At 54.2% G+C, this 26,350-nt stretch overlaps 2 protein-coding genes and 2 gene segments (V, D, J or C); 2 read left to right on the forward strand and 2 right to left on the reverse strand.

Moving 5' to 3' along the window:
* Positions 1-4,461: 4,461 nt before the first annotated feature.
* On the reverse strand, positions 4,462-5,877 carry LOC141934290 (T cell receptor alpha variable 26-2-like). The segment is given in 3 exon segments: positions 4,462-4,467; positions 5,015-5,388; positions 5,826-5,877. Coding segments are annotated over 3 exon segments (432 nt in total).
* Positions 5,878-9,241: 3,364 nt separating this feature from the next.
* Positions 9,242-9,547, forward strand: LOC141934200 (feather keratin Cos1-2). Its single transcript, XM_074849536.1, has one exon. The coding sequence runs from the start codon at positions 9,242-9,244 to the stop codon at positions 9,545-9,547; it is 306 nt and encodes a 101-aa protein (XP_074705637.1).
* A 4,772-nt stretch (positions 9,548-14,319) lies between these two features.
* Positions 14,320-21,045, reverse strand: LOC141934291 (immunoglobulin heavy variable 5-51-like). The segment is given in 5 exon segments: positions 14,320-14,373; positions 14,513-14,685; positions 15,024-15,086; positions 20,264-20,548; positions 20,994-21,045. Coding segments are annotated over 5 exon segments (627 nt in total).
* Positions 21,046-24,368: 3,323 nt separating this feature from the next.
* LOC141934199 (feather keratin Cos1-2-like) lies at positions 24,369-24,674 on the forward strand. Its single transcript, XM_074849535.1, has one exon. It carries the CDS (start codon positions 24,369-24,371, stop codon positions 24,672-24,674), a length of 306 nt encoding a protein of 101 aa, XP_074705636.1.
* The last annotated feature ends 1,676 nt before the right edge of the window (positions 24,675-26,350 follow it).

Raw genomic sequence — 26,350 nt, forward strand, 5'->3', positions numbered from 1 at the left:
TTTGGTGCTGTGACCACTTGCGTGGGGAGCCTGTTCCAGTGTCCAACCACCCTCTCAGTGAAGAACCTTTTCCTAATGTTCAGGCTGAACTTCCCTGATGCAGCTTCATTCCATTTGTTTGGGTACTGGGTTTGGCTGACAGGGTTTTTGTTCCTGGGGGAGGGGGCTACAGCAGTGGTCCCCTTTGAGAAGCTTCTCAAAAGCTCCCCCAGCTCCAAGTCAGACGCACTCTGGGCAAGACCAAGCCTATTAGTGATGGTGATCTCTGTTGTAGTTTGGCACTGGGAGTACTGAAACATGTGGGGGTGACTCATGCTGGAGTATCTAGAGAAGAATGCATCCCGTGGGGAGGACTCATGCCAGAGAAAGTTTGTGGAGGGTTGTATCCCATTGGAGGGACGCCCCGTGGAGCAGGGGGAAGAAGAGTGTAGAAGAGTGCTGCCCCCCACCTTGGAGGAAGAAGCAGGACGCTGACTGCAGCCCCCATCCCGTGTCCCTGTGCCGCTGGGGAAGAGGTAGAAATATTGGGAACAAAACTGAGACTGGAAAGAAGGGAGGGGTGGGGGGAGGTGTTTTAAGATATGGTAATGCTACTCACTGTCCCATTCTGTCTGTTAATTGTTCTCTTTTTAGTGTTTCCATTACAGAGATGTTCCTGTTTTCTTCCCCAAGGGACCCTGTCTTTGGCTGTTACCGTTAAAGGGTGAGCGACCCCTACCTGTCCTTACCTCCATTCCTGAGCATTTTGATTCAATTTTTACCTTTCCAGCTCTCGGGGGGAGGGAGTGAGTGAAGGGCTGTGTGGCGCTCAGTTGACCTCTGGGATCAAACCACAACACCTTGACCTTTTCCTTTGCATTCCATTTCCTACCACTGGTCACCAGAAAGAGATCAGCACCTCCCCTACTGCTGCCCCCCTTGAGGAAGGTGTGGACTGTGATGAGGTCACCCCTCAGCCTTCTCTTCTCCAAGCTGAACAATCCAAGTGACCTCAGCCACTCCTCATAACTCTTGCCCTCAAGACTTTTCACCATCTTTGTCACCGTCCTCTGGACACACTCTAATAGTTTGATGTCTGTCTTATTTCAAGGTGCCCAAACCTGCACACAGTACTTGAGGTGGGGCCGCACCAGTGCAGAGTGGGACAATCACCTCCCTCAACCTGCTAGCTGTGCTCTGCTTGATGCACCCCAGGACACTGTTGAGCCTTCAGGCTGCCAGGACACACTGTTGACTCACTTGCCATCAACCTAAAACTCCACATCTCTTTCCGCGGGGCTGCTCTCCAGACTCTCGTCCCCCAGTTTATACGTATAACCGTGATTACCCCGGCCCAGGTGGAGAATCCGGCACTTGCTCTTTTTACATTTCATGAGGTTGGAGATTGCCCGGCTCTCTAGTCTATCCAGCTCTCTCTGCAAGGCCTCTCTACCCTCCAGGCAGTCCACAGCTCCTCCTCGTTCAGTATCATCATCAAACTTACTTAAAGTACATTTGATTCCTGCATCCAGATCATTTATAAAATCTGTGAAGAGAAATGGCCCTAAAATGGAGCCCCAGGGAACCCTGGAACATGGACTGAATGTTGCTGTAGAGAGGGGAGTGGCATAATTCTGGGGAATTTCTGCTGTTGTAATTGTGGTGAAGGGATGAGGGGAGGAGTGTCTGTACAATGTCCACTATTGTTGGTGCTGTGATGGTGTTATTTTGATTTTGGTGTGAGGAATTCTTTTTGTTCATGTAAATGAATTTTTTGAACATTGTAGATTTTGTGATGAATGTATATATTAATGATAATTCTAAAATATGTGATTCACAGATCAGAGTGGTGGAATATATTGGGCTTAGGGGGAAAGGGACAGGGGTGCAGGCTGCAGGAGTGGCTTCTGTGAGGAGATGCCAGAAGCTGCCTCCCCATGTTGGACAGAGCCAGTTCCAGCCCACACTAAGACTGACCCTGCACTGACCAAAGCTGAGCCAATCAGTGACACTGGTAGCACCTCTATGATAATAAATGTAAGAAGGGGAATAAAGTGTTGCACAACATAATCTGGAAGTGAGGAATGAGAAAATGTGAGAGCAACAACTCTGCAGACACCAAGGTCAGTGAGGCAGGAGGGGAAGGAGGTGCTCCAGGTGCCGCAGCAGAGATTCCCCTGCAGCACGTGGTGAAGACCATGGTGACACAGGTTGTCCCCGTGCAGCCCATGCAGGTCCATGGTGGAGCAGATATCCACCCTGCAGCGCGTGGAGACCCCACGCCAGAGCAGGTGGATGTGCCCTGAAGGAAGCCGTGACCACATGAGAACTCACGTTGGAGAAGGCTCCTGGCGGGACCTGTGGCCCTGTGGAGAGGAGCCCACGCTGAAGGAAGTTTTCTGGCAGAACCTGTGGCTCCGCAGGGGACCCTCACTGGAGCAGTCTGTTCCTGAAGGACTGCACCCGGTGGAAACCACCCACGCTGGAGCAGTTCATGAAGAACTGCAGCCCATGGGAGGACCTGTGTTGGAGAGGTCCATGAAGGACTGTCTGCCGTGGGGGGGACCCCACGCTGGAGGCGGGAAAGAGTGTGAGGAGGAAGGAGCAGCAGGGAAACTGTGCTATGAACTGACCGCACCCCCCATTCCCCATTCCTCTGTGCCACTTGGGGGGAGTGTTGCATTTAAGGTAATGAATTAATTTGGTAAGAGATGAATCCCCTTGTGTTCTAGCTGGTCCTCAGAGATTGCAGGGACCAGGGGTGCCTGGATTGATCTCTTAATAGCTATGCCAATTATGGCTGTAACTAGAGGCCGGACACCAGGTGCACGAACAGCCCATGTGCTGTAGGTCCGGTTGCGTTCAAGAGAAGCCGTCGGGTTCATGAACAGTACGGTTTATTCTTATGCAACATGTACAGGCTCTCTGAGAGTGCCTACGATAAATGCACAAAGTGCAGGTTGAATATATCGCACTGCACACAAAAATCGATTGCAATCACAAACACTTAATTCCTGGCTAATCTGTCGGTGTAGCCAATGGCCCAAATCTTACAAAAGGCGTCCCTTCTTGGGGGGGTGAAAAGCACAATCCCGTCAATCTGTCCCTCCAACTTGGTACTGGATTCTCATCCCTCTGAGTTAGATACAAACTTGGGGTAGTATTTATCTAAGTGTGTATGTGTGAGTGGGTGGGACCATCAAGTCATTTTTTCTTGTGTAACGACACAGCACATTCCTTGGTGCCAGGTGTGTGCTGGTTTTGTGGGGAAAGAGGAAGAATGAGAGATCAGGTCTGCAGAGTTCTGCAAAACAGTCCTTGAGAGAAGGGGAAGAGCAGGAGATAAATCTTCATATTTGTGTCAAACTTTGCAGTTTTTTCGCTGTTTCGCTTTTCCCAAACTTCCAACAGGGAGGAAGTAGAGGAGTGGGAGTGAGATTGAGCCTGAGAAGAAGGGTGGGGTTATATTTGTTCCTATTTCTCATTATCCTACTATGACTCTATTGGCAATAAATTAAATTAATTTCCCCAAATCGAGTCTATTTTGCCTGTGATGGTAATGGCTGAGTGATCCGCCTGTCCTTATCTCAACCCACGAGCATTTTGTTTTCTTTTTCCCCCGTGTCAGCTTGGTGGGCACCTGACCACCAGCCAAGGTCAGCCCAACCCCCAACAGGCCAGGATGGTGCTGGCCCAACATCACAGTACAAATGGCCAACAACCTCCTTGGTGCAGAAAGGCTGCTGAAGGAGCAGAGTCACCTGGGAGTAGTTGGGCACAAAGCCCACTGCCCACGCTGCCAGCGCTGGCAGGATGTAGACTTTCTTCATCATGATGGCATTTTTCACTGAGCACTTTGCATATGGTGACATAATGTTCGAAGCACGTGGCTGAGGGAATCAGGAATGTACCCAGGAAGAAGTGGGAAAATGAAAGCAGGAAACACAAATGGTAGTTCTGCTGACAAGGAATGTCTCCAGCTTCTAGGGGACAATGGTGGTGGCACAACAGATCTCCAGGTAGGAAAGCCTGCCAAGGGGGAAACACATCAGCAGACTCGGAGGCTGCTCACTCTGCACGGGGACAAGGATGAGGCTATTCCCACTAAGATGAGGAGAAAAATGGAGAAGACAAAGACAAGCAGGGCCAGGTGCCCCCTGGCGAGGTCACCCTGCTTGACTGTGTTGGTGTTTCCTTTGGGGCAACATACTGCCCTGTTTGGAAGAGCTACCCAGGCAAGAGGGTGGAACCAAAGGTGTGTTCAGGTCAATCCTTTGTCTCTGTTGGTGTCAGAGGAATAAAATCAACCACTGCTGCAAGGCAAGGTAAGCAGTGTAACCCAGGTGAAGGTCTGGCCCTGCCAGGCTGGAGGAGCAGGTGGTAGACCACAGTAAAGAGAACTTGACAGAGCTCGGACGAACGTTTCTCCTTTGATGGAATGAGCCTTTGCCATGTAAAGACTGACTCCACTAGCCACTAACTCTACATCTGGGTGCATTGGTTTCTTAATTGCCCCGTTGCTAATTGGCTCCGTCGAACGTGCAGGGAGGCTGTTGGCGGTACTAACAGCCTTGGGGGAGCCCTTGGTGCATGTGCCCGGGAAGGGCAAAAGCTCTGGGACTCTGTCCCCTGGGCGAGGCATTTCTGAGGCAGAGCTGGCCGGCCGTTACAGACAGGCCCGAGGACGCCCCGTTAGGCAGCAGAGTCTGAGCCCGTCGGGAGGCAGCAAGAGAGCCTGGGGGAAAGCCCGCCCTGCCCTGCCTGCCTTGCCCAGCCCGTCTGCCTGTCCCTGGGCAGCGCTGCCCAAGCGCGGCTCTTTGGTGGCCTCGGGAGCACAGACCCGCAGCGGCCGTCAATGAGAAGAGGTGCTGAGGCCAGGCCTTGACTGCTGGGGGGGCCTGGTGGTGCCGGTGTTGGTGGCGGGGCCGGGCGGGCGGGGGAAGCGGCCCGGGGCCCAGGGACAGGCGGGGCCGGGCGAGGCGAGGCGGCCCCGGCGGGCGGAGCGGCAGCGCCCCCTGGCGGGCCCTCCCCGGACTGTCCCCCCGCCCCCGCCGGCCCCGCCCGGCCCCGCCCGCGGCGGTTCGTGCCCGGCCGCAGCCCCGGCTCCTCTCCCCGTGTCTCTCAGCGCGCAGTAATACACCGCCGCGTCCCCGCGCCGGGGCCGGGCGAGCCACAGGGCGCTGGACCGGCGGTCTGCCGCCACCGACAGCCGCCCCGGCGGGGCCTGCAGCTCTTTGGAGCCTTTCACAGCGAGCACGAGGAATGCGGGGGCTCGGCCCGGGAGCTGACGGTACCAGTGGATGACGTCCCCGGTCTGGATGTTGGGGTGGGAGCAGCTGATGGTGACGCCGGTGCCCTCGGTGGTCTCTGCCGACGGCTCCTGCTGCACCTGGGCTCTGCCCGCAGCCACTGCCGAGGAGAAAAGAAGAATCCCTTTGCTTCAGCTGAACATGTCGTGCAGCCGGAGAGGGGAGAAGGGGACTCTTCACAGATGATGGGGGTGTGATCTGAGAACACAGGATGGAGAGACAGTTCCTCTGAGAGTGGTTCTTTGGGGACAGGAATGTTTGGAAGGACAGTCCGAGTGAGGAAGAGGAGAAGGGACTGAGGAAAAGAGATTGGCTGGGATGGATGGATGGATGGATGGATGGATGGATGGATGGATGGATGCAGAAGTGGAGTAAGGCATAGAGAAGCAAGCTGGGAGGGAACGACCTCGTTGGGGACAGAAGGGAGGACAGAGAAGAGAATAAGGTTCAAGAGGAGCAGGAGGGTCACAGGCGAGCCCCGGCCCAGCCCCGGCCCCCGCAGCCCCTGTCCCAGCCGCCGCCGGCAGCCCCGCGCACCCAGGAGCACCGCGGCCAGCCCCGCCAGCCCTGCGCCCCGGCCCCGCCGCATCCCGCCGCTCCGCCGCCCGCGCCTCGCTGCCCCCCGCCAGCCCCGGCTCTCTGCTCCGGCCGCGGCGCCTCCTCTCCGCCGCCTCCGCTCCTCTCGGCCGCCGCCAGCTCCGCCCCGGGGCTGAGCCCTGCGCCGGCGCCGCTCGGGGGCTCGCCCGGGCTCAGAGTGCTCAGCGGCTCTGCACCGCCACCACTTGCGCTCCCGGCAATCCCACTCTCTCCCTCCTCCAGCAAGGGCTCCCCAGCAACAAGAAGCCTGCCCAGCGCCAGCTGCAGCCTGGGGCAGCAGCAGGGCCTTGGCCCAGCACATGCAGCAGCTTCCCAGAGCTGTCCCCGAGCTCAGCGCCTGCAAACAGCAGCCACTCACCTCCTGCCCATGGCACGGAGGAGGCTGAGAGCCTCCCTTCAGCTGCCCCTCTGCAGGCCGAGCACAATGCCTCCGAGCTGCTCTCTAGCAGAGGGGATGGGAGGCCAAGGGTGACCTGGGCGTGCAGGCTTCAGGGAGGGCAGGGGACAGGGGGAATCACACAGTCACACTGTAGCTGAGCAGGGACCTGCAGAGGTTGTCTGGGTCAATCCCCACTTGGAATATTTCCCATTAGATCAGGCCGCTCCAGGATGGAGATTGCAGAATCTCCCAGGGAAATCCATTCCAGTTCTCATTCTTTCTTTTAGCCTCTTGCTTAACTAGAAATTTCCCTATCCCAGAAGCTGTTCTTTGCCTCCACTCATGTCACAGAGGACCTCCACAGTCCAGTCCATCTTCTCTCTTTCCTTTGAACTCTTATTTCCTGGACCTGCTGGCAACAATTTGTCTGACAGAGATCAGTGTCTGCCTGTTGCCTGTGGTTGGGTGTCATCCCCAAACTTTCAGAAAATTCTCACCTTCCCACTACTTGTGCTGTTTATGAAAGCATTGGAGTATTGATCCTCCTGCTGATCCCTGAGAAAGCCCGTCAGTACGTGTCTGCTAGCTGGGCTTTGCACCACTCATCAGAACTGTTTGAGCCTGGTAGTCCAGCCAATATCCCACCCACATTATCATCCTCTTGCTGAACACATTTCTCACAAGTTTCATCATAAAGGCAGTGCGAGAGAGGCTGTCACGCTCTTGCTAAACTCTAGGTACACACATCCCCTGCCCTTTCCTTGTTCCACTGTGGCTTTTAGCTCCTGAGAAAGCAGTGAGGGTGGTCCTCAGCTACACTGAGGGGAATCAGCCCTGACTGAGCTCTCCCAGCAGAGCTCCCTGGCACTGATCTCCCCGAGGTCACTCAAGGGAAGGGGGGAAGCCTTGGCTGCACTGTGTCCAAGCTGGGCCTGAGCCCAGGCAGACAAATGTTCAGGAGGGCAGATGGGCTTAGAACATTTACCCACTGTACACAGCCGTTGTTGGAAAGAGAGTCTCTTTGTGACACCTCTGTGGGGCAGCAGCAGGCTTTGGGGGATGTTGTCTTGAATTCCCTGCCCGGGGCAGTTGCTGGGCACTCAGAGTGAGATTCCAGTGTGGGGCAGTAAGGTTTCTGTGGTCTGAAATCCAAAGCAGTCATCAGCTCCTTACCTTTCCTTGTGAAACCCACAGGGTCTGTCCTTCCCCTCACAGCACAGCGATATCAGGCTTCATACCCCTTTCATTCAGTACCTGTTTCATCCACGAATTTGGTCCCTGCCTGATACAGCATCAGGTTGATGGGATGCACAAATACATTTGTCATGTGCAGGGACCTGAGAGAGGGCCATGTCCCAGCCCAGACACCACCGACACTGCACGGGAAGCAGATGCACTCAGGGATGGCTAGCACATGGTCAGCAGGATTCCTCAGCCTTTCTCCTTGCCCAGAAAGCAATCCCCGTCCTTCTGAACTCTCTAGAGCTGGGGAGAGCAGCCGTGTCCTGGCCTGGAGAGGCAGGGAGGGGGCACTGCCAGCCGTGCTGAGGCACTCCCACTGTTGTTACACTGAATTAAACTAAGGAGCCAAGCTGGAGTGAAACCATCCTTGTAGCGGCCTGACATTGGCAGCAGCGGAGCGTGAGTTTTAGAGGGGCAGGAAAAGGAGGGCTCAGGAGCCAGGGGCTGCACTTCAGAGCCTCTTCCCTGGACACATCTCTAGCAGGCTGGTGCCATCACCATTCAGCTGCACTCAGGCTCCTTCTGACCCTGGGAACCTGCTGCTCTGTGGTGCTCATGGACAGAGCAGAGGAGACTGGCCGGGCCATGAGCATCATGTTCCCTTGTGATGAAGAACACACGACGTCACACATACACACAAGCTCATGCACACTGACATGGAATTTTACAGAAATCTGTGATCCCACATGCATTCACAAAAATACAGCTGCTTACAAGGAAACACAAGAAAAGAACACACATGGGAACACAACGGTCCATGGACTCTGCTGAGGATCCCGGGGGACTGGGCAGTGTTAGGCAGGATGGGGTCAAACCCCAGCAGCACAACACCTACACCTGGGGAGGCAACAACAAGTGACCACTGAGGTAAGCTGAGGAGGGAGGCAGGAAAATATATGGACATGGTATAACCTCATGTGCGGGATCCCACGGCATCCATCTGAAGATGTCTGGAATTTCGTTCTAATACCACTTAAAACAGCCCCACCAGAGTGACCCAGACTGACATCACTTGCCTGCTCTGGAAACATCCAACACTTGAGCTGAGTCTTCTGCCAGCACTGCTGCATTCCTGCCCTAGAAATCCTGGGGCCTTTCATCCCAGTGCTCAGAACAAGCCTTCACTGGGGAATGGGCATGGCACAAACCTGGAAATGAAAAGGAGCAGTGCAGGAAATGAAAGCACAGCCCATAGCATTAGCTGCGATGGTTTGCATTCAAGAGGAGCTCATCAGAACATTGTTACCTCTGCAAAGGTGCCTCTGGTCCTGCAGCAGTGAAGGGCAGGTATAAAAGGCAGCCCAAGTCCCTGCTCTCTCATGCACTTCTTTTGGCTCCTTCTGCTTGGGAACCAGGTGAGTCTGAAGCCCCTTCTCCTCCTCTTCCAAAGGGAGATCTGCACTTGAGAGACATCCCAGCTGATATTGCTCTGTCCTGTCCTGGGGTTTGGATCTTCTTATCATGACATAGGGAAGCGGAGAGCAACTGTGCTTAGCGAAAGAAGCTGAGATGTGGCTGAGGGGGCTTTTGGTTTAGAAATTCAGAGAGACCCTGCCTGAGCCAGGCTTCTGTTTGTGGGGGAATGAATACCATGTGGCTCTTGGCAGAGCTTCCAGCTCCCCACTAAGTATTGGCTTTGGCTTCCTGGTGACAGGGTAACCAGGTAGCTCCTCACCCAACCTTGTGCTCTGTTTCCTCCCTGCTTCTACCCAGGTGCACCTCCACCCTCAGAGACATGTCCTGCTACGACCAGTGCCTGCCATGCCGGCCCTGCGGCCCCACCCCACTGGCCAACAGCTGCAATGAGCCCTGTGTCAGGCAGTGCCAGAGCTCCACCGTTGCCATCCAGCCCTCCCCCGTGGTGGTGACCCTGCCCGGACCCATCCTCAGCTCCTTCCCACAGAACACTGTTGTGGGCTCCTCCACCTCCGCTGCCGTTGGCAGCATCCTCAGCTGTGACGGAGTGCCCATCAACTCTGGGGGCTTTGACCTCTCCTGCATTACCAGCCGCTACTGTGGCAGAAGGTGCCCCCCCTGCTAAAGGTGTTAGGAAATCCCCAGGGACACACCTGGAGGAACTCAGAAAATGTTGCTGCGCAGAGGATGAACATTTTGGAGGTTGTTTTCAGGATAGCTAAATTGTTTTCCCTTTCTTTACATTTTCTTTGTTTACTGTCTCTCCCCTCATGCACACCAGTGCCAACTGGGGAAGGCCCATCTATCTCGTCTTTCTCCCTGGGACAGGCAGACAGACATCATGCAGGAACTTCTCTATGGCCAAGGACTGCAGATTCTCAGCTGCCCTCAGGGCTCGCTCTGCTACTGACCTCCACTTGGAGTGACTTTGTTTCCCTCTTTTGACTCATTAAAGTTCTCCTGCATTCAAGCCTGGCCTCCATGTGGTCCTTCCTTCTGTGGACACTCCCCAAGCTGCCAAAGGAGAAGGGTGTTGCTCTGGGTGCAAGGGGGTGAGGGCACAAGGAGACCTTGCCTTGTTGTGTCTCTGTGCACAAATGCCCAGAAAGGCAGGAGGCTCTGAGGGCTCAGCAGCCCCATCAGCTCCTGAGCAAGAGCGTTCCTCTTGCTATGGCTGGAGCTGCACTGCCTTGGCAGGGGGTTGGCTTTGGGCTCTGAAAGGTGATTTGCTTTGCAGAATGGCAAGAGTAGTAAAGAAGGGAAGAGCCCTTGGGATGGCCCAGAGCTGCTACTCCATATTCTTCTGTCCTCCACCACTCAGTCTAGGGGCCATGGCCAGCACACATGGACGGGACTAGCAGGGAAAAGTCGCCCATGCTGCTGAATGTCTTGAGGCTGGAAATTGGAGCTACACCTGTGGGAGCTGAGGGTAGTCAGCACAGAAATGGGGACAGTGAAACAGTGTATTTCTGAGGGGGATCTGACTGCTCTGAGACAGAGTGTGCAGGAGAACATGAAGATCAGTGAGGACAAGGGTGCTGGGTGCACTTCCCAAGAGAGCTGTGGGTAAGTGCAGAGCTCTTGACTGCTTCAGTGGTCCCTCCAGAGAGTTTGTGCTCAGGAACTGGCTGCCATTGTGGGGAGAGAGGATTTCATTACATGTAAATCTCATCCCTTCTGATTGGTGGAAATGTGTCTCAGCAGACACTACACTCTCATATGTTATTTCCTATATGAACATCCAGATGCCTTGACAAAAGTGTACAAGTGGAAGAATGGAAATCCCCTGTGATGGTTTAGTTCCTGCCGGGGTCTGAGACCACGCGACCGCTGCCCCTCCCCCACAAAGGGAGTGAAATACAAAGCCCCGAGACTGAGACAAGGAAAGGTTTAATACAACAGAGCAACAGCAACACAACAAACAGCAACAATAACTGTGATAACAATGAACAGAGCAAAGTATATACCGATACAGCAAAGAGAGAACTGGCTGCGCCAATGCACGTGATCACCGATTCCTCCCGTGCTCGTGCCAGGATGTGAGGTCAGCAGGATATATGAATAACACGGCTAGAGCTTCCCCCCCACTGCTGGGGAAACTTAACCCTATTCTGGCTAAACCAGGACATCCCCCACACATGTCCTTCATCAAGAGGGAATTACAGCTCATGAAGCACAACTCAGAACAACTGAAAGACAAAAGCTCTATAACAGGATTTCACTTGCATGTCTGAAATAATTTTTCCCTAGTCATGCTGCTAATCACCATCATCATCTTCTCGTATAGACCTCCTATGCTACCACACTAAACCTTGTTATAATCAGAAGGTACCTCAGGTCCTTTGCAATGATGATACCATCTGCAATTGTCCTTGTAGGAGAGGGAAGAATGGCATTTTTTCTGACAGATGAGTAAGAATTTTTGCCAAAGCACTGCCCAAGTGCTGCCACTGACTCCTGGCATGACCTCTGGTTTGCCGGCCCGACTAAAGAGCTCTTGGAAAGATAGGAAAAGGGCACAGGATCCATGCAGGCTTTACACTTCAAATTAAGGGCATTTGTGCCAGAGGTTGGGGTGTTTTACAGTGTTTTATACCATCAACAAAAACAGTGGTTGTTCTTTACAACATTCTTAAACCTGTGCTGTACACCTTGATTTACACCCCATGAAACAAGGACGTGAAAGCTGCTGGTATTTGTTCACTGCCAACACTTACCAGGCTGTGGTGTTTGACAGCTGAAATGATGACGAGATCTGTTTCCATTTGAAGAAAATGCTCTAAAAGACTGGCTGACCAAAATGGGGTAATCCATGTGTGGATGGGACATGCACAGTGTCCTGTGCCCTGGCAACGGGGCAACACATTGTGCTGTGCTGTGGGACTGACTGACAACTGCCATGGGTTGCCCAGGGAGGTCACTGATCTTCCCTCCTTAGACATACACAGAAACCGCCTGGATACAGTCCTGTGCAACTGGCTTGAGGTGGCCCTGCTTGAGCAGGGGGTTTGGACCAGATGACATCCAGAGGTCCCTTCCAACCTCAGCTGTTCTGTGATCCTCTCATTCTGGGAGTTCAGCTGATGTAGAGCAGCTCAGGGTTCCCAGCATCTGAAGGCATGTAAGGTTATCTGTACTATCCTCACTTTCTTTCTATCTTTAGCCCGAATTAATGACATTTTAAGGAATGCTTGGAAGAGGCTGAGTTCCTCTCTTACTGGAACCAGCCACTGTCATTTCTGTTGCCCCAGCCTCAGTGTCTGCAGTCTGTAGAGAGTCTGGCTTGTCCCAGGGACACCACGCTCTGCTGCTGTGTGAATACACCACTGAGGCACCATTTCCTTTACAGAGCAGGGGCCTGTCCCTACCCTCATGTCTCCCTTTAGGAAATCAGTAAGAACAGCACAGATGTAAGAATTTTCTCACTTGTGATGTGGTGATTCTTTGTGGCTGCAGCAATATGGATGTTCTCTATTTTTTACGTTATCCCTGACACACAGACCCTGGACACGGAGAGGCTCAATGCCTGGAAAGGCCATGGCAGCTTCGTCTCTCAATTTTCTAGTAAAAAAACACAGTAATGAAGCCCAGTCAATCCCTTGATCTCACTAAAGCTGATGGGAATGGCCAGGAACCGACCCACTGCCTTAACTGTAGGGCCTGAAGGACTTGCCTAGAGTCATCCCGAGAGGCTGAGAACTGGCATAGGCTTCGTGGTTCTCAGTGGCGTCTGTGAATGTTCATGCTCACATACATGTTCTTCTCGCTGTGCTCATGTGTCCATTTGCACATACGTGTGCCTGTGTGTGCCTGGGGCAATGCACAGGCAAGCAGGAGTGTGCGCAAATATTGGCTGCGGGTGTGTTTGTGCACATCTGTTGATGAGGGCGTATGTGTTTTATCACATGCATGTGCCTTCATGCAGGTGAGCGTGGACGAGTGTGACATTGGTCTGCAGATATGTGTGTGGGCACAGGTGTGTGTGGGTATGTGCTTTTATGTGTGCACATCGCTGTACATGAGCGTGCAAGTATATCTGCACACCCATGGATGCAGGAGGATGCATATATGTCAGCATGTGTGTTGAATATCTGTGTGTACATGTTGGTTTGTGGGGTGGCTGTGCTTGTGTCTGCTCATGGGCTCCTTTGGAAACCTGTGTGCACACACCTCTTTACAAGTGCACAGATATGACACATGTCATGTTTGTGTGCATGCCCGTGTGTGTGCGTACCTCGGTGTGGGTATAGGTGTGCATGTGTGTGCACCCATGAGGGTATGTCAAAGCTCTTGCTAAAATCCAGGCACAGCCCAGGCAGTGCCCCTCCCCTTCCCCACAGTGCCAGCCACCACCTCACAGAAAGCATTGATGTTGCTCAGGCATGATTTGGCCTCACTCAACTCATGTCAGCTGATCCCAAGCCCCTTCTTGAGCCTTTCATGAGTTTAGGAAAAGCTTCTGAGAGTGTTTCCTCCATCTCCATTCCAGGGACTGAGTAGAGAGTGTCCTGTCAGCTCCCTGAACACCTTTGGTTACTACCCAAGTGATCCTATGAACTTCTGATGTCCAGATGAGAGTAAGAGCTCCTTAGTTCTTTCTTCTTCTACTGTGGGTGGTGTCTCATTCCCAGAGAGTCTGCGAGAAGGTTGAGGAGACAATGATCCTGCCCTTGACCCATGGTGGCCTCTGAACTCCCCAACTAACATAAGCTCACAGCAGGGACGGCCTACCTGGTCACACCTCCATGGCTTGCTTCATCATGCGACAAGGAGTGAACCCACAGGCTGTCCCACCAGCACCTAGAAGCACTTCCATCCAATGGCTAAAGCCCATATCCATGTCCATTGTACTCAGGGACAGACAGAGAGCAGGGAAAAGGGTTTTGTGGGGTGAATGGGCTCAAGCTGGGCATGTTACTCTCATCAGTTGCATCTCCCGCTCTCACCAAGCACAGATCAGTCTTCCCTCAGCCACAGGGAACCCTTGCAAACAGGGCTGGGAGAAGATGACTCTGTCCAGTCCAAGACGTGTGTGGACAGTGTATATGTCTCTCTTGGGGTGCATTGAGTCTTCTTAATTAAGTCTGAAAGACTAGAGGTTTAGATTTCTGTGTGTGATTGCGCGTGTGTGTGCACGTGCACATGCTTGTGTGTCTGTGTGTGTTGTCTAAGCCAGCTGTTTGGTCTAGCTTGAGTCTCCCATACTGGGTTCCTCCAGCATGTGAGGTGAGTCCTCTCCTCATGCTGACATGTCTTGCTCCGGAAATGCTTGGGCCTCTCATCCTGTCACGCAAAAGATGCCTTCACTGGGGAATGTACCTGACATCAAGCAGGAAATGAAAAGACGATTCCGGAAGCCAAAACACAGCCCATAGCATTAGGTGGGATGTTTTGCATTCAGGATGAGCTTGTCAGATAATAACCACCTCTACAAGGGATGCCTCTGTCAGCCTGGGGCAGTAAAGGTTAAGGATAAAAGCCAGCACAGCTCCTCGTTCTCTCATCCACTTCTCCTGCCTCCTTCTCCCTGAGAACCAGGTGAGTCTGAGGCCCCTTCTCCTTCTCTGCTTTCTCGCAAAGGAGGTCTCACTTCAGTGAACCTGTCAGCTGTGACTGGCTTTGTTTTATACCAGATCTTGGGGCTGCTTGTCATGGGAGAGGGGGAGAGATTAAGCTTGGAGGGAGTCTGGGACAGTACTGTCTTGGATTCTGTTCTCAGGGGTAGATAGTAGCAACATAGGAGCTGCCGGCTCTTTTTGGACTCTGGCAGGAAGAGGTCAAGAAGCCCTCATACACCTCAGGACAGCCTCATACTGCAGTGACAAGGTGCTCATGATGCATCTCTGTGTTTTATTTCCTTCCTGACCTCTCTCACAGGTACAACTCAGATCCCAAGACATGTCCTGCTGTGACCAGTGCCAGCCCTGCGAGCCCTGCTGCCGGCCCTGCGGCCCCACCCCGCTGGCCAACAGCTGCAATGAGCCCTGTGTCAGGCAGTGCCAGAGCTCCACCATCGTCATCCAGCCCTCCCCCGTGGTGGTGACCCTGCCTGGCCCCATCCTCAGCTCCTTCCCACAGAACACCGTTGTGGGCTCCTCCACCTCCGCTGCCGTTGGCAGCATCCTCAGCTGTGACGGAGTGCCCATCAACTCTGGGGGCTTTGACCTCTCCTGCATTACCAGCCGCTACTGCGGCAGAAGGTGCCCCCCCTGCTAAACCCACTGATGACAGCCCGGACATGGACCACCAGGAACTCAGAAGCTCATGCTGGACTGAGGACAGAGCTCCTGGCCAGTGATTTCAGAGAAGCTGAGCATCCTTCCAAGGGAGGGCAGCAGGGTCTCTCTAAAAACATGGCCAAAGTCTAACTTCTCTGCCTTCTCCTCCCTCCAATCTCTTTCTTGTCTTGTCTTTCTTCTGGGCTGTAAGAACCCCAGAGACAAGCTGGGGGATCTGTCGGCCCCTCTCCCTCCATAATGATGCATCCCTTCTGGGATCTCCACCATGGCCAAAGGGCACAGACATTTGGCAGCTGCTGGTGCTCTCCCTGCTCTGGCCATCTCCTTTCAAAGTGAACCAATTTCCCTCTTCAGAGTCATTAAAGCTTTCTGCATCCCAGCCTCTGCCTCCACATAATCCTTTTATTGGTGGACATTGTATCGAGTTGCTGAGGAAAAAAGGCATTGTCTTGATTGGTGGGTGATCGGGTTGGGGACCAAAGCAGATGTTTCATTCATCATTCGGAGAGGAAGGGGAGGATGGGACACATGGCAGTGGGGACTGTTCAGGAACTGTCTCTTGGAGGTGAGGAAGTCATACCTGGCTCCTCCACAGCCAGTGGCCATAGGGCTCTGCCTTCTGGCATCTCTGCTCAGACACAGGCCCTTGGCCTCAGAGCATGACCTGCAGAAAGGGAACCTGACCACTGCTATCCCCTAGAGAGGAGCCCAATTCTGCTGGAGGCTCTGAGAGGTCAGTAGCTCACATGTTTGTGCAAATGGGAGTTTTTCTAGCTTTAATGGTAGGAAAAGAAGCTCAGTCAAAAGATGTCTGCAAAAGATGCAGGAGTGGGATTGATGTGAGAAAAATCCTTTAAAACAGCCCCAGAACTAATCCTCCTCATATTCCCACATGTCCCCAGAATGAGGGGTTATGACCTGCACTCAAGGACAAGGATAGCAATGACAGGTCACCGCTACAACCTCCATCCCCCAAAGAGTTCACTGCACAGCCCAGCAGTTACACAGTTCAAAGGGCTAAGATGACCCTAAGGTTGATGAAGTCAGCCTGTCTGGCCCTCACACCACAGCCCTCGTGTCACTCACACACCCCTAGCTCCCACCAGACAGGGCACCCCAAGGACAGTAACGAGTGCCCAAACCCCCATGGTACATCTGTGCTGCCTGGCCTTTCCCCAGGCATGAGGCAGCTGTCCCCAAGGCCAGGTGTTCTCCTGGCAGGCCCATGAAGTAGGGCATGAGAAGGGCTCCAAGGACTGGTAGAGTGCAGTGGGGAGAGCAGGTCCTCTGGATCTCAGCACATGACCATGCAACAACAGGAGATTCCAGAAGGTGGTTCAGACTATTATCCAAAATTGGAATCATCATGCAATTTCAGGAAGGAGCATTGCCCCGTGACATGATATGTTTTCCATCTTACTTTGACCTCCGACCTCTGAGGGATACACCCTGGAGCAGATACTCTAAGAGACAGGCCTGCAGGAAAACCTGAAGAAGCAATGTGCAACAGGGAATAACAGGAAGGAAAGAGCAGCAGCAAGGAAATTTTGAACAAACAGCCACAACCTCCTGCATTGCCTGCCCCCTCACCAGAGCATTTGGATAGATGTACCATGTAATCCATGGCGAAAACAAGAGGACCTGAGACTCTGTCACCACCTTCTCCTTCATCTCAAACCACTGACACTGTCCCCTCCTGGAAGAAAATTTTGACCTGCAGATCCCTGGTTGCCCAGGGGAAGCAGAGCTGCCAGGGGAGAGCTGAGGGCCCCTTCCCCCAAACTCAGAGATAAGACAGAGATAAGACAGGTGTAGAAAAGCACTCAGGTCCTGTGAAATATCATTCTGCAATGAGTTACTTTGTGCTCCCATATTCCAACGTATTTATTGTTTGCTCTCCCAGATGTCCTGCCTTTCCTGCAAGACCCTGAACATTTTCTCACAGCTCTTTGGGAACATCCCAGCATGAGGACAGACCTGAATTCCACCACCAGGTGGGATCCAAATCTTATCATTCTTACCCCACTCAGGTGATAAGGGGACTTCTCATATCTCTTGCAGTACCTCACAGAGACATTTTTCTCCAGGTGCCTCACTCTCTTTGCCTCCTTCTCTTTCCCTCTGGCCCATCTCTCCTTTGGACACATAAGACACCCACTGTCTTCCACAAAAACGGAAATTTCTTTGACACCTCAAGCGGCCTCACTGTCAACATCCACTGTCATGGCCTACTGAGCTGACCCCACTCTCGTAATTAGGACATGTTGGCCTGCCACCATGGCGGATTTTTCCAGCTCATCCCACAGCTTCCCCACTCCAGGAACAGACAGACTGAGCATAATAAGAGATGTGTGCACAGAGGGACACACTAGAACCCAGAAATGCACATCCCAGAACTGCAGCCACCAGCAGTTTACTGCTGGGCAAGGAACTCACAGGGACTCAGAGACACAGGGACTCCCCCAGCCAAGTCCTGCTGAGTCCCCACCACTGCAGGAGAGACATGAAAAGCAGGGGCAGACCTCAAGGGGTTGAACAGAGCATCTTGTCCAGTGCCTGGCTCATGGGTCTTTGTCACAAGTTGAGGCTTTCACTGATCCCCAGAAGCAGGGCTAGGAGGACATTTGCCTTCCTTGGGTTTCTTTTGGCAAGGAGGTAACCCCACAGGAGCAGTCATGTCTCCTACCAAGAGCCCCCTTCTCCAAGAGGGGTCACTGGTGGACACTGAGGGAAGAGCAAGATTTGGACAAGCAGCTGCAATACTTCTCCTGAATACTCAGTGCTGTGTCCAGCTCACTTTCAGCAGCTCAGGATTGTTCCCGAGTCTGCTGTGGCAATGCACTCTTGTGGCAAGGAAAGCCAACAGCATCCTGGGCTGCACCACCAGCAGGACAAGGGACCTGATCCTTCCTCTCTACTCAATGCTGGTGAGGCCACTTCTGGAGTGCTGGATCCAGTTCTGGGCTCCATAATGAACATCTCCTGCCATCCAGTGTCCAACCAGAGACAGGGGCTTGCACCCACCTCTCTCAGGGTTGGAGACAGGCCCCTTTGCAGCCCCTCAGGTGCTCCTTGTCCCTCCTCAGTAGTGTCTGAAGGGAGGTGGAACCAGGAACAGCTACAGGCACCTGGAAGCAGGAGTGTGACTCTCTGTGCCCACAGGGATTTTCTCTCCCTTCTCCCCAGACCACAGACAAGGCCCTTCAAGGGAAATGTCTCTGGGAACAGCAGATGCTGTAAACATCCCAGCCAGAGTCAGAGACATGACCTCTCTGTGGCAGGAGGACATCCAGCACAACCCTTTGCTTCACAAAAATCTTATCCACATCCCTCTCGTTACAACTGATCAGCCTCTTTGTCTGGAGGTGACACTTCTGAGAAGAGTGAGAAGAGAGGATCATCTTAGGAACTCAGGGGTGTTTTTGCCTACAGGGAGATTGGATTCCTTATGGGATGCAGTGGAAAAGAATTGGAGGACTGTGCAAGGGGTTGTGCATGGGTTGTTTAGGGGAAGAAGCAGAGAAACGGAAATGGAAGGACCAAGGCAGTTTGGCGTGGAGCAGGCATGGGAGGAGAGCTGGAAACAGGGACAAAAGGGGCTGATGCCATGTGACCATGGGGCTGATCCATGTGCTGGCCTGGCCATGCCTGTGGCTCTGCCTTGTTTGTCCCCCTGCCAGTAGTTCCCTGGAAACAGAGTTACAAAGTGCAGCTGGGACAGGCACCATGACTGATCCCTCACTCTGTGCCTTGGAACCCTCTGACCATTCACTTTGAAGAGCTGTGTTGGCTCCTTAAGCCTGTAATTGCTGAGTGATCTTACCTTCCTTATCTCAACTCACGAGGCTTTGGTAATATTTTCTCTCCCTTGTCCAGTTGAGGAGGAGCAGTGATAGAGCAGCTTGGTGGGGCACCTGGCACCCAGCCAAGTTTAACCCAACCCACCTCAGGTGCCCAGACCAGGCTTTTACTGTGTCTCCTGGGCCTCAAATCAGAAAGTTCTGAATCCTGTCAAACAGGCTCGTGGTCTCAACACTGAGCCACTGAGGGGAGCGATGAAGGTGCCTGTGACCTCGACATCCACTTCTCCTCTCGCTGTGGAGCTTGAACTCCTGACTCCGTGGGATGAATCTGTAACATGAGCAGAAACATTTTGAAAGATCCGTGACAGCCTGTAGCCGGAGGATGCAGTTTTTCATTGTATATTGGAGCTTTTACAAAGTAACGAAATGTGCAACCTCTTCTGGCTGTTCTTTCTCAAGGAAAGCTTTTCATTAGCAACTCAGCCCTGGAGTGCCCGTGGGGCCGGGGCAGAGGAAAGCACCTGCTCGGGGTTCCCTTGGCTGTCCTCAGGGGGAAAGGCCGGAGCCCGAGGAGGGGCCCTGTATGTTCCGTGTGAGCCGAGGGCTGCCCGGCTGCCCGTGGGCAGGAGGAGCTCTGCTGCACCGGGTACTTCCTGGGTGCGTTGGTTTCTTAATTGCCCCGTTGCTAATTGGCTCTGTCGAACGTGCAGGGAGGCTGTTGGCGGTACTAACAGCCCTGGGGGAGCCCTTGGTGCATGTGCCCGGGAAGGGCAAAAGCTCTGGGACTCTGTCCCCTGGGCGAGGCATTTCTGAGGCAGAGCTGGCCGGCCGTTACAGACAGGCCCGAGGATGCCCCGTTAGGCAGCAGAGTCTGAGCCCGTCGGGAGGCAGCAAGAGAGCCTGGGGGAAAGCCCGCCCTGCCCTGCCTGCCTTGCCCAGCCCGTCTGCCTGTCCCTGGGCAGCGCTGCCCAAGCGCGGCTCTTTGGTGGCCTCGGGAGCACAGACCCGCAGCGGCCGTCAATGAGAAGAGGTGCTGAGGCCAGGCCTTGACTGCTGGGGGGGCCTGGTGGTGCCGGTGTTGGTGGCGGGGCCGGGCGGGCGGGGGAAGCGGCCCGGGGCCCAGGGACAGGCAGGGCCGGGCGGGGCCGGGCGAGGCGAGGCGGCCCCGGCGGGCGGAGCGGCAGCGCCCCCTGGCGGGCCCGCCCGGGGCTGTCCCCCCGCCCCCGCCGGCCCCGCCCGGCCCCGCCCGCGGCGGTTCGTGCCCGGCCGCAGCCCCGGCTCCTCTCCCCGTGTCTCCCAGCGCGCAGTAATACACCGCCGCGTCCCCGCGCCGGGGCCAGGCGAGCCACAGGGCGCTGGACCGGCGGTCTGCCGCCACCGACAGCCGCCCCGGCGGGGCCTGCAGATCTTTGGAGCCTTTCAGAGTGAGCGCGAGGAATGAGAGGGCTCGGCCCGGGAGCTGACGGTACCACTGGATGAACTCCCCGGTCTGGATGTTGGAGTGGGAGCAGTTGATGGTGACGCCGGTGCCCTCGGTGGTCTCTGCCGACGGCTCCTGCTGCACCTGGGCTCTGCCCGCAGCCACTGCCAAGGAGAAAAGAAGAATCCCTTTGCTTCAGCTGAACATGTCGTGCAGAGGGAGAGGGGAGAAGGAGACACTTCACAGATGATGGGGGTGTGATCTGAGAACACAGGATGGACAGACAGTTCCTCTGAGAGTGGTTCTTTGGGGACAGGAATGTATGAGGGATGTTTGGAAGGACAGTCCGAGTGAGGAAGAGGAGAGTGGACTGAGGAAAAGAGATTGGCTGGGATGGATGGATGGATGGATGGATGGATGGATGGATGGATGCAGAAGTGGAGTAACAGAATAGAGAAGCAAGCTGGGAGGGAACGACCTCGTTGGGGACAGAAGGGAGGACAGAGAAGAGAATAAGGTTCAAGAGGAGCAGGAGGGTCACAGGCGAGCCCCGGCCCAGCCCCGGCCCCCGCAGCCCCTGTCCCAGCCGCCGCCGGCAGCCCCGCGCACCCAGGAGCACCGCGGCCAGCCCCGCCAGCCCTGCGCCCCGGCCCCGCCGCATCCCGCCGCTCCGCCGCCCGCGCCTCGCTGCCCCCCGCCAGCCCCGGCTCTCTGCTCCGGCCGCGGCGCCTCCTCTCCGCCGCCTCCGCTCCTCTCGGCCGCCGCCAGCTCCGCCCCGGGGCTGAGCCCTGCGCCGGCGCCGCTCGGGGGCTCGCCCGGGCTCAGAGTGCTCAGCGGCTCTGCACCGCCACCACTTGGGCTCCCGGCAATCCCACTCTCTCCCTCCTCCAGCAAGGGCTCCCCAGCAACAAGAAGCCTGCCCAGCGCCAGCTGCAGCCTGGGGCAGCAGCAGGGCCTTGGCCCAGCACATGCAGCAGCTTCCCAGAGCTGTCCCCGAGCTCAGCGCCTGCAAACAGCAGCCACTCACCTCCTGCCCATGGCACGGAGGAGGCTGAGAGCCTCCCTTCAGCTGCCCCTCTGCAGGCCGAGCACAATGCCTCCGAGCTGCTCTCTAGCAGAGGGGATGGGAGGCCAAGGGTGACCTGGGCGTGCAGGGTTCAGGGAGGGCAGGGGACAGGGGGAATCACAGAGTCACACTGTAGCTGAGCAGGGACACACAGATGTTGTCTGGATCAACCCCTGCTTGCAACAGTTCCTGTTAAATCAGGCTGCTTTGAGATGGATATTGCAGAATCTCCCAGGGAAATCCATTCCACTTCTCATTCTTTCTTTTTGCCTCTTGCTTAACTAGAAATTTCCCTATCCCAGAAGCTGTTCATTGCCTCGACTCATGTCACAGAGGACCTCCACAGTCCAGTCCATCTTCTCTCTTTCCTTTGAACTCTTACTTCCTGGATCTGCTGGCAACAATTTGGCTGACAGAGATCAGTGTCTGCCTGTTCCCTGTGGTTGGCTGTCATCCCCAAACTTGCAGGAAGTTCTGACCTTTCAGTTGCTCATGGTGTGTTAATGAAACAATTGGTGTATTGATCCTACTGCTTATACCTGACAAAGAACAACAGTAAGTGGCTGCTAGCTGAGATTTGCACCACTCATCAACAGCCATTGAGCCTGGTAGTCCAGCCAATATTCCACCCACATTATCATCCTGTCACTGAACACATCTCTTACAAATTTCATCATAAATGAAATATGAAAGGAGCTATCAAGGTCTTGCTAAACTGTAGGTACACACCTCCCCTGCCCTTTCCTTGTCCACAGTGCCTGTTACCTCCTGAGACACCAGCAAGGTTTCCCTCAGCTACACGAGAGCCTCAGCTCAGCAACAGCTCCAAGGAGAGGGGAATCAGCCCTGGCTGAGCTCTCCCAGCAGAGCTCCCTGGCACTGACCTCCCCGAGGTCACTTAAGGGAAGGGGGGAAGCCTTGGCTGCACTGTGTCCAAGCTGGGCCTGAGCCCAGGCAGACAAATATTCAGGAGGGGAGATGGGCTTAGAACATTTACCCACTGTACACAGCCCTTGTTGGAAAGAGAGTCTCTTCTGGACAGCCCTGTGGGACAGCAGCAGGCTTTGGGGGATGTGGTGTCAAACCTAATGCCCCTTCCCTTGTGGTCCTTTTGGGCTGAAGTCCAAGGCAGCCACGATGTCTTTGGCTTTCTTGTGAGAGTCACAGGGTCTGTCACTTCCCCTAAGAGCACAGTGATATCAGGCTCTCTGTTCTGTTCATTCCTTATCTGTTTGCTCCAAGGTCTCAGGTCCTGCCTGATGCAGCACCAGACCGATGATCTACAAATGTACATTTTGATGTGTCCCACCCCAGGCACCACTGACACTGCACGGGAAGCAGATGCACTCAGGGATGGCCAGCACATGGTCAGCAGGATTCCTCAGCCTTTCTCCTTGCCCAGAAAGCAATCCCCGTCCTTCTGAACTCTCTAGAGCTGGGGAGAGCAGCTGTGTCCTGGCCTGGAGAGGCAGGGAGGGGGCACTTCCAGCCGTGCTGAGGCACTCCCACTGCTGTTACACTGAATTAAACTAAGGAGCCAAGCTGGAGTGAAACCATCCTTGTAGTGGCCTGACATTGGCAGCAGCAGAGCGTAAGTTTGAAGGAACAAGAAAAGGAGGTCTCAGGATCCAGGGGCTGCACTTCAGAGCGTCTTCCCTGGACACATCTCTAGCAGGCTGGTGCCATCACCGTTCAGCTGCACTCAGGTTCCTTCTGACCCTGGCAACCTGCTGCTTTGTGGTGCTCATGGACAGAGCAGAGGAGAGTGTCCCTACCATGAGCAGCACATTCCCTTGTGATGAAGGACACACAAGGACACACTTACACACATTGTGCACACCTGCATGGAATTATAGACAAATCTTTGCTCCCATGTGCATCCACAGAAACCTGTCTGCTTACAAGTAAAGACAAGGAAAGAACATACATGGGAACAAAAGGGACCATGGACTCTGCTGAGGATCCCGGGGGACTGGGCAGTGTTAGGCAGGATGGGGTCAAACCCCAGCAGCACAACACCTACACCTGGGGAGGCAACAACAAGTGACCACTGAGGTGAGCTGAGGAGGGAGGCAGGGAAAGACAATGACATGGCACAATCTCATGCACGGGAGCTCACGGCATTCATCTGAGGATGGGTGCAGCTTTTTCCTGAGAACAACACTTCAAACAGCCCCAACAGAGTGACCCAGACTGACATCACTTGCTTGCTGTGAAAACATCCAACACTTGAGCTGAGTCTTCTGCCAGCACTGCTGCATTCCTGCCCTAGAAATCCTGGGGCCTTTCATCCCAGTGCTCAGAACAAGCCTTCACTGGGGAATGGGCATGGCACAAACCTGGAAATGAGAAGGAGCAGTGCAGGAAATGAAAGCACAGCCCATAGCATTAGCTGCGATGGTTTGCATTCAAGATGAGCTTGTCAGAAAATTGTTACCTCTGCAAAGGTGCCTCTGGTCCTGTGGCAGTGAAGGGCAGGTATAAAAGGCAGCCCAAGTCCCTGCTCTCTCATGCACTTCTCTTGGCTCCTTCTGCTTGGGAACCAGGTGAGTCTGAAGCCCCTTCTCCTCCTCTTCCAAAGGGAGATCTGCACTTGAGAGACATCCCAGCTAATATTGTTCTGTCCTGTCCTGGGGTTTGGATTTTCTTGTCATGACAGAGAGAAGTGGGGACACGGTGTGCTTATAGAGGCTGGGGGCTGAGTAGAGTTTAAGTTTATGCATAAGGAGAGATCTTTGTTTAGCCAGGCTGTTCTTTGTGGGGGAATGAAGACCATGTGGCTTTTGTCAAAACTTTCATCTCCCCACTAAGTATTGGCCTTATCTCCTCTATGACAGGGTAACCAGGCAGCTCCTCACCCACCCTTGTGCTCTGCTTCCTCCCTGTTTCTACCCAGGTGCACCTCCACCTTCAGAGACATGTCCTGCTATGACCAGTGCCTGCCATGCCGGCCCTGCGGCCCCACCCCGCTGGCCAACAGCTGCAATGAGCCCTGTGTCAGGCAGTGCCAGAGCTCCACCGTCGTCATCCAGCCCTCCCCCGTGGTGGTGACCCTGCCCGGACCCATCCTCAGCTCCTTCCCACAGAACACCGTTGTGGGCTCCTCCACCTCCGCTGCCGTTGGCAGCATCCTCAGCTGTGACGGAGTGCCCATCAACTCTGGGGGCTTTGACCTCTCCTGCATTACCAGCCGCTACTGTGGCAGAAGGTGCCCACCCTGTTAAAGGTGCCGACAAACCCCAGGAAACAGCTTGAGGAACTCAGAACATTGTGCTGGGTAGAGGATTAATATTTTGGACGTTGCTTTTGGGATAGCGGAATGGTTTTGCTTTTCTTTCCTTTTTCTTTGTTTACTACCTCTCCCCTCACGCAGCCCAGCACCAACTGGGGAAGGCCCATCTATCTCGTCTTCCTCCCTGGGACAGGCAGACAGACATCATGCAGGAACTTCTCTATGGCCAAGGACTGCAGATTCTCAGCTGCCCTCAGGGCTCGCTCTGCTGCTGACCTCCACTTGGAGTGAATTTATTTCCTTCTTTTGACTCATTAAAGTTCTGCTGCATTCAAGCCTGGCCTCCATGTGGTCCTTCCCGCTGTGGACACGCCCCAAGCTGCCAAAGGAGAAGGGTGTTGCTCTGGGTGAAGGGGGTGAGGGGACAAGGAGACCTTGCCTTGTTGTGTCTCTGTGCACAAATGCCCAGAAAGGCAGGAGGCTCTGAGGGCTCAGCAGCCCCATCAGCTCCTGAGCAAGAGCGTTCCTCTTGCTCTGGCTGGAGCTGCGCTGCCTTGGCAGGGGGTTGGCTTTGGGCTCTGAAAGGTGATTTGCTTTGCAGAATGGCAAGAGTGGTAAAGAAGGGAACAGCCCTTGGGATGGCCCAGAGCTGCTACTCCAGCTTCCTCTGCCCTCCACCACTCAATCTAGGGGCCATGGCCAGCACACATGGATGGGACTAGCAGGGAAAAGTCACCCATGCTGCTGAATGTCTTGAGGCTGGCTCATAAAACACAGCTCAGAACACCTGAAGGCCAAAAGCTCTATAGCAGCGTTTCACTTGCATGTCTGAAATTTTTTTCCCTAGTCATGCTGCTAATGACGAACATCATCATCCATATAGACCTCCTACACTACCACACTGAACCTTGTAACAAGGGGAAGGTCCTTGGCAATGATGATACTCTCTGAAATTTTCCTTCTGGATGAGGGAGGGATGGCATTGTTTCTGACAGATGAGTAATACCCTTGGCCAAAGCACTGCCAAAGTGCTGCCACTGACTCCTGGCATGACCCCTGGTTTGCCGACCCAACTAAAGAGCTCTTGCAAAGGTAGGAAAAGGCCACAGGATCCATGCAGGCTTTACACTTCAAATTAAGTGTAATTGTGCCAGAGGTTGGGTTTTATTTATGGTGATTTAAACCATTGACTGACAGAGTAGGAGCTGTTCTTTACATCACACTTATTCCTGTGCTGTGCACCTTGATTTACACCCTAAGAAAAGTGGATGTGAAATTTGTTGGTATTTCTTCACTGCCAACGCTGGCCAGTTTCTACTGTTAGACAGGTGAAATGATGACGAGATCTGTTTCCATTTGAAGAAAATTTTCTAAAAGCCTGACTGACCAAAATGGGGTAATCCATGTGTGGATGAGACACACACAGTGTCCTGTACTCTAGAAAGGGGGCAACAAATTATACTGTGCTGTGGGAGTGACTGACAACTGCCGTGGGTTGCCCAGGGAGGTCACAGGCCTTCCCATATCCAAAACTACCTGGAGACGGTCCTGGGCAACTGGCTCTAGGTGGCCATGTTTGAGCAGGGGGCTTGGACCAGATGACATCCAGAGGTCCCTTCCAACCTCAGCTGTTCTGTGATTCTCTCATTCTGGGAGAGCAGCTGATGT

This window comes from Strix aluco, chromosome 24 (genome assembly GCF_031877795.1).
Source record: "Strix aluco isolate bStrAlu1 chromosome 24, bStrAlu1.hap1, whole genome shotgun sequence".
Classification (NCBI taxonomy): domain Eukaryota; kingdom Metazoa; phylum Chordata; class Aves; order Strigiformes; family Strigidae; genus Strix; species Strix aluco.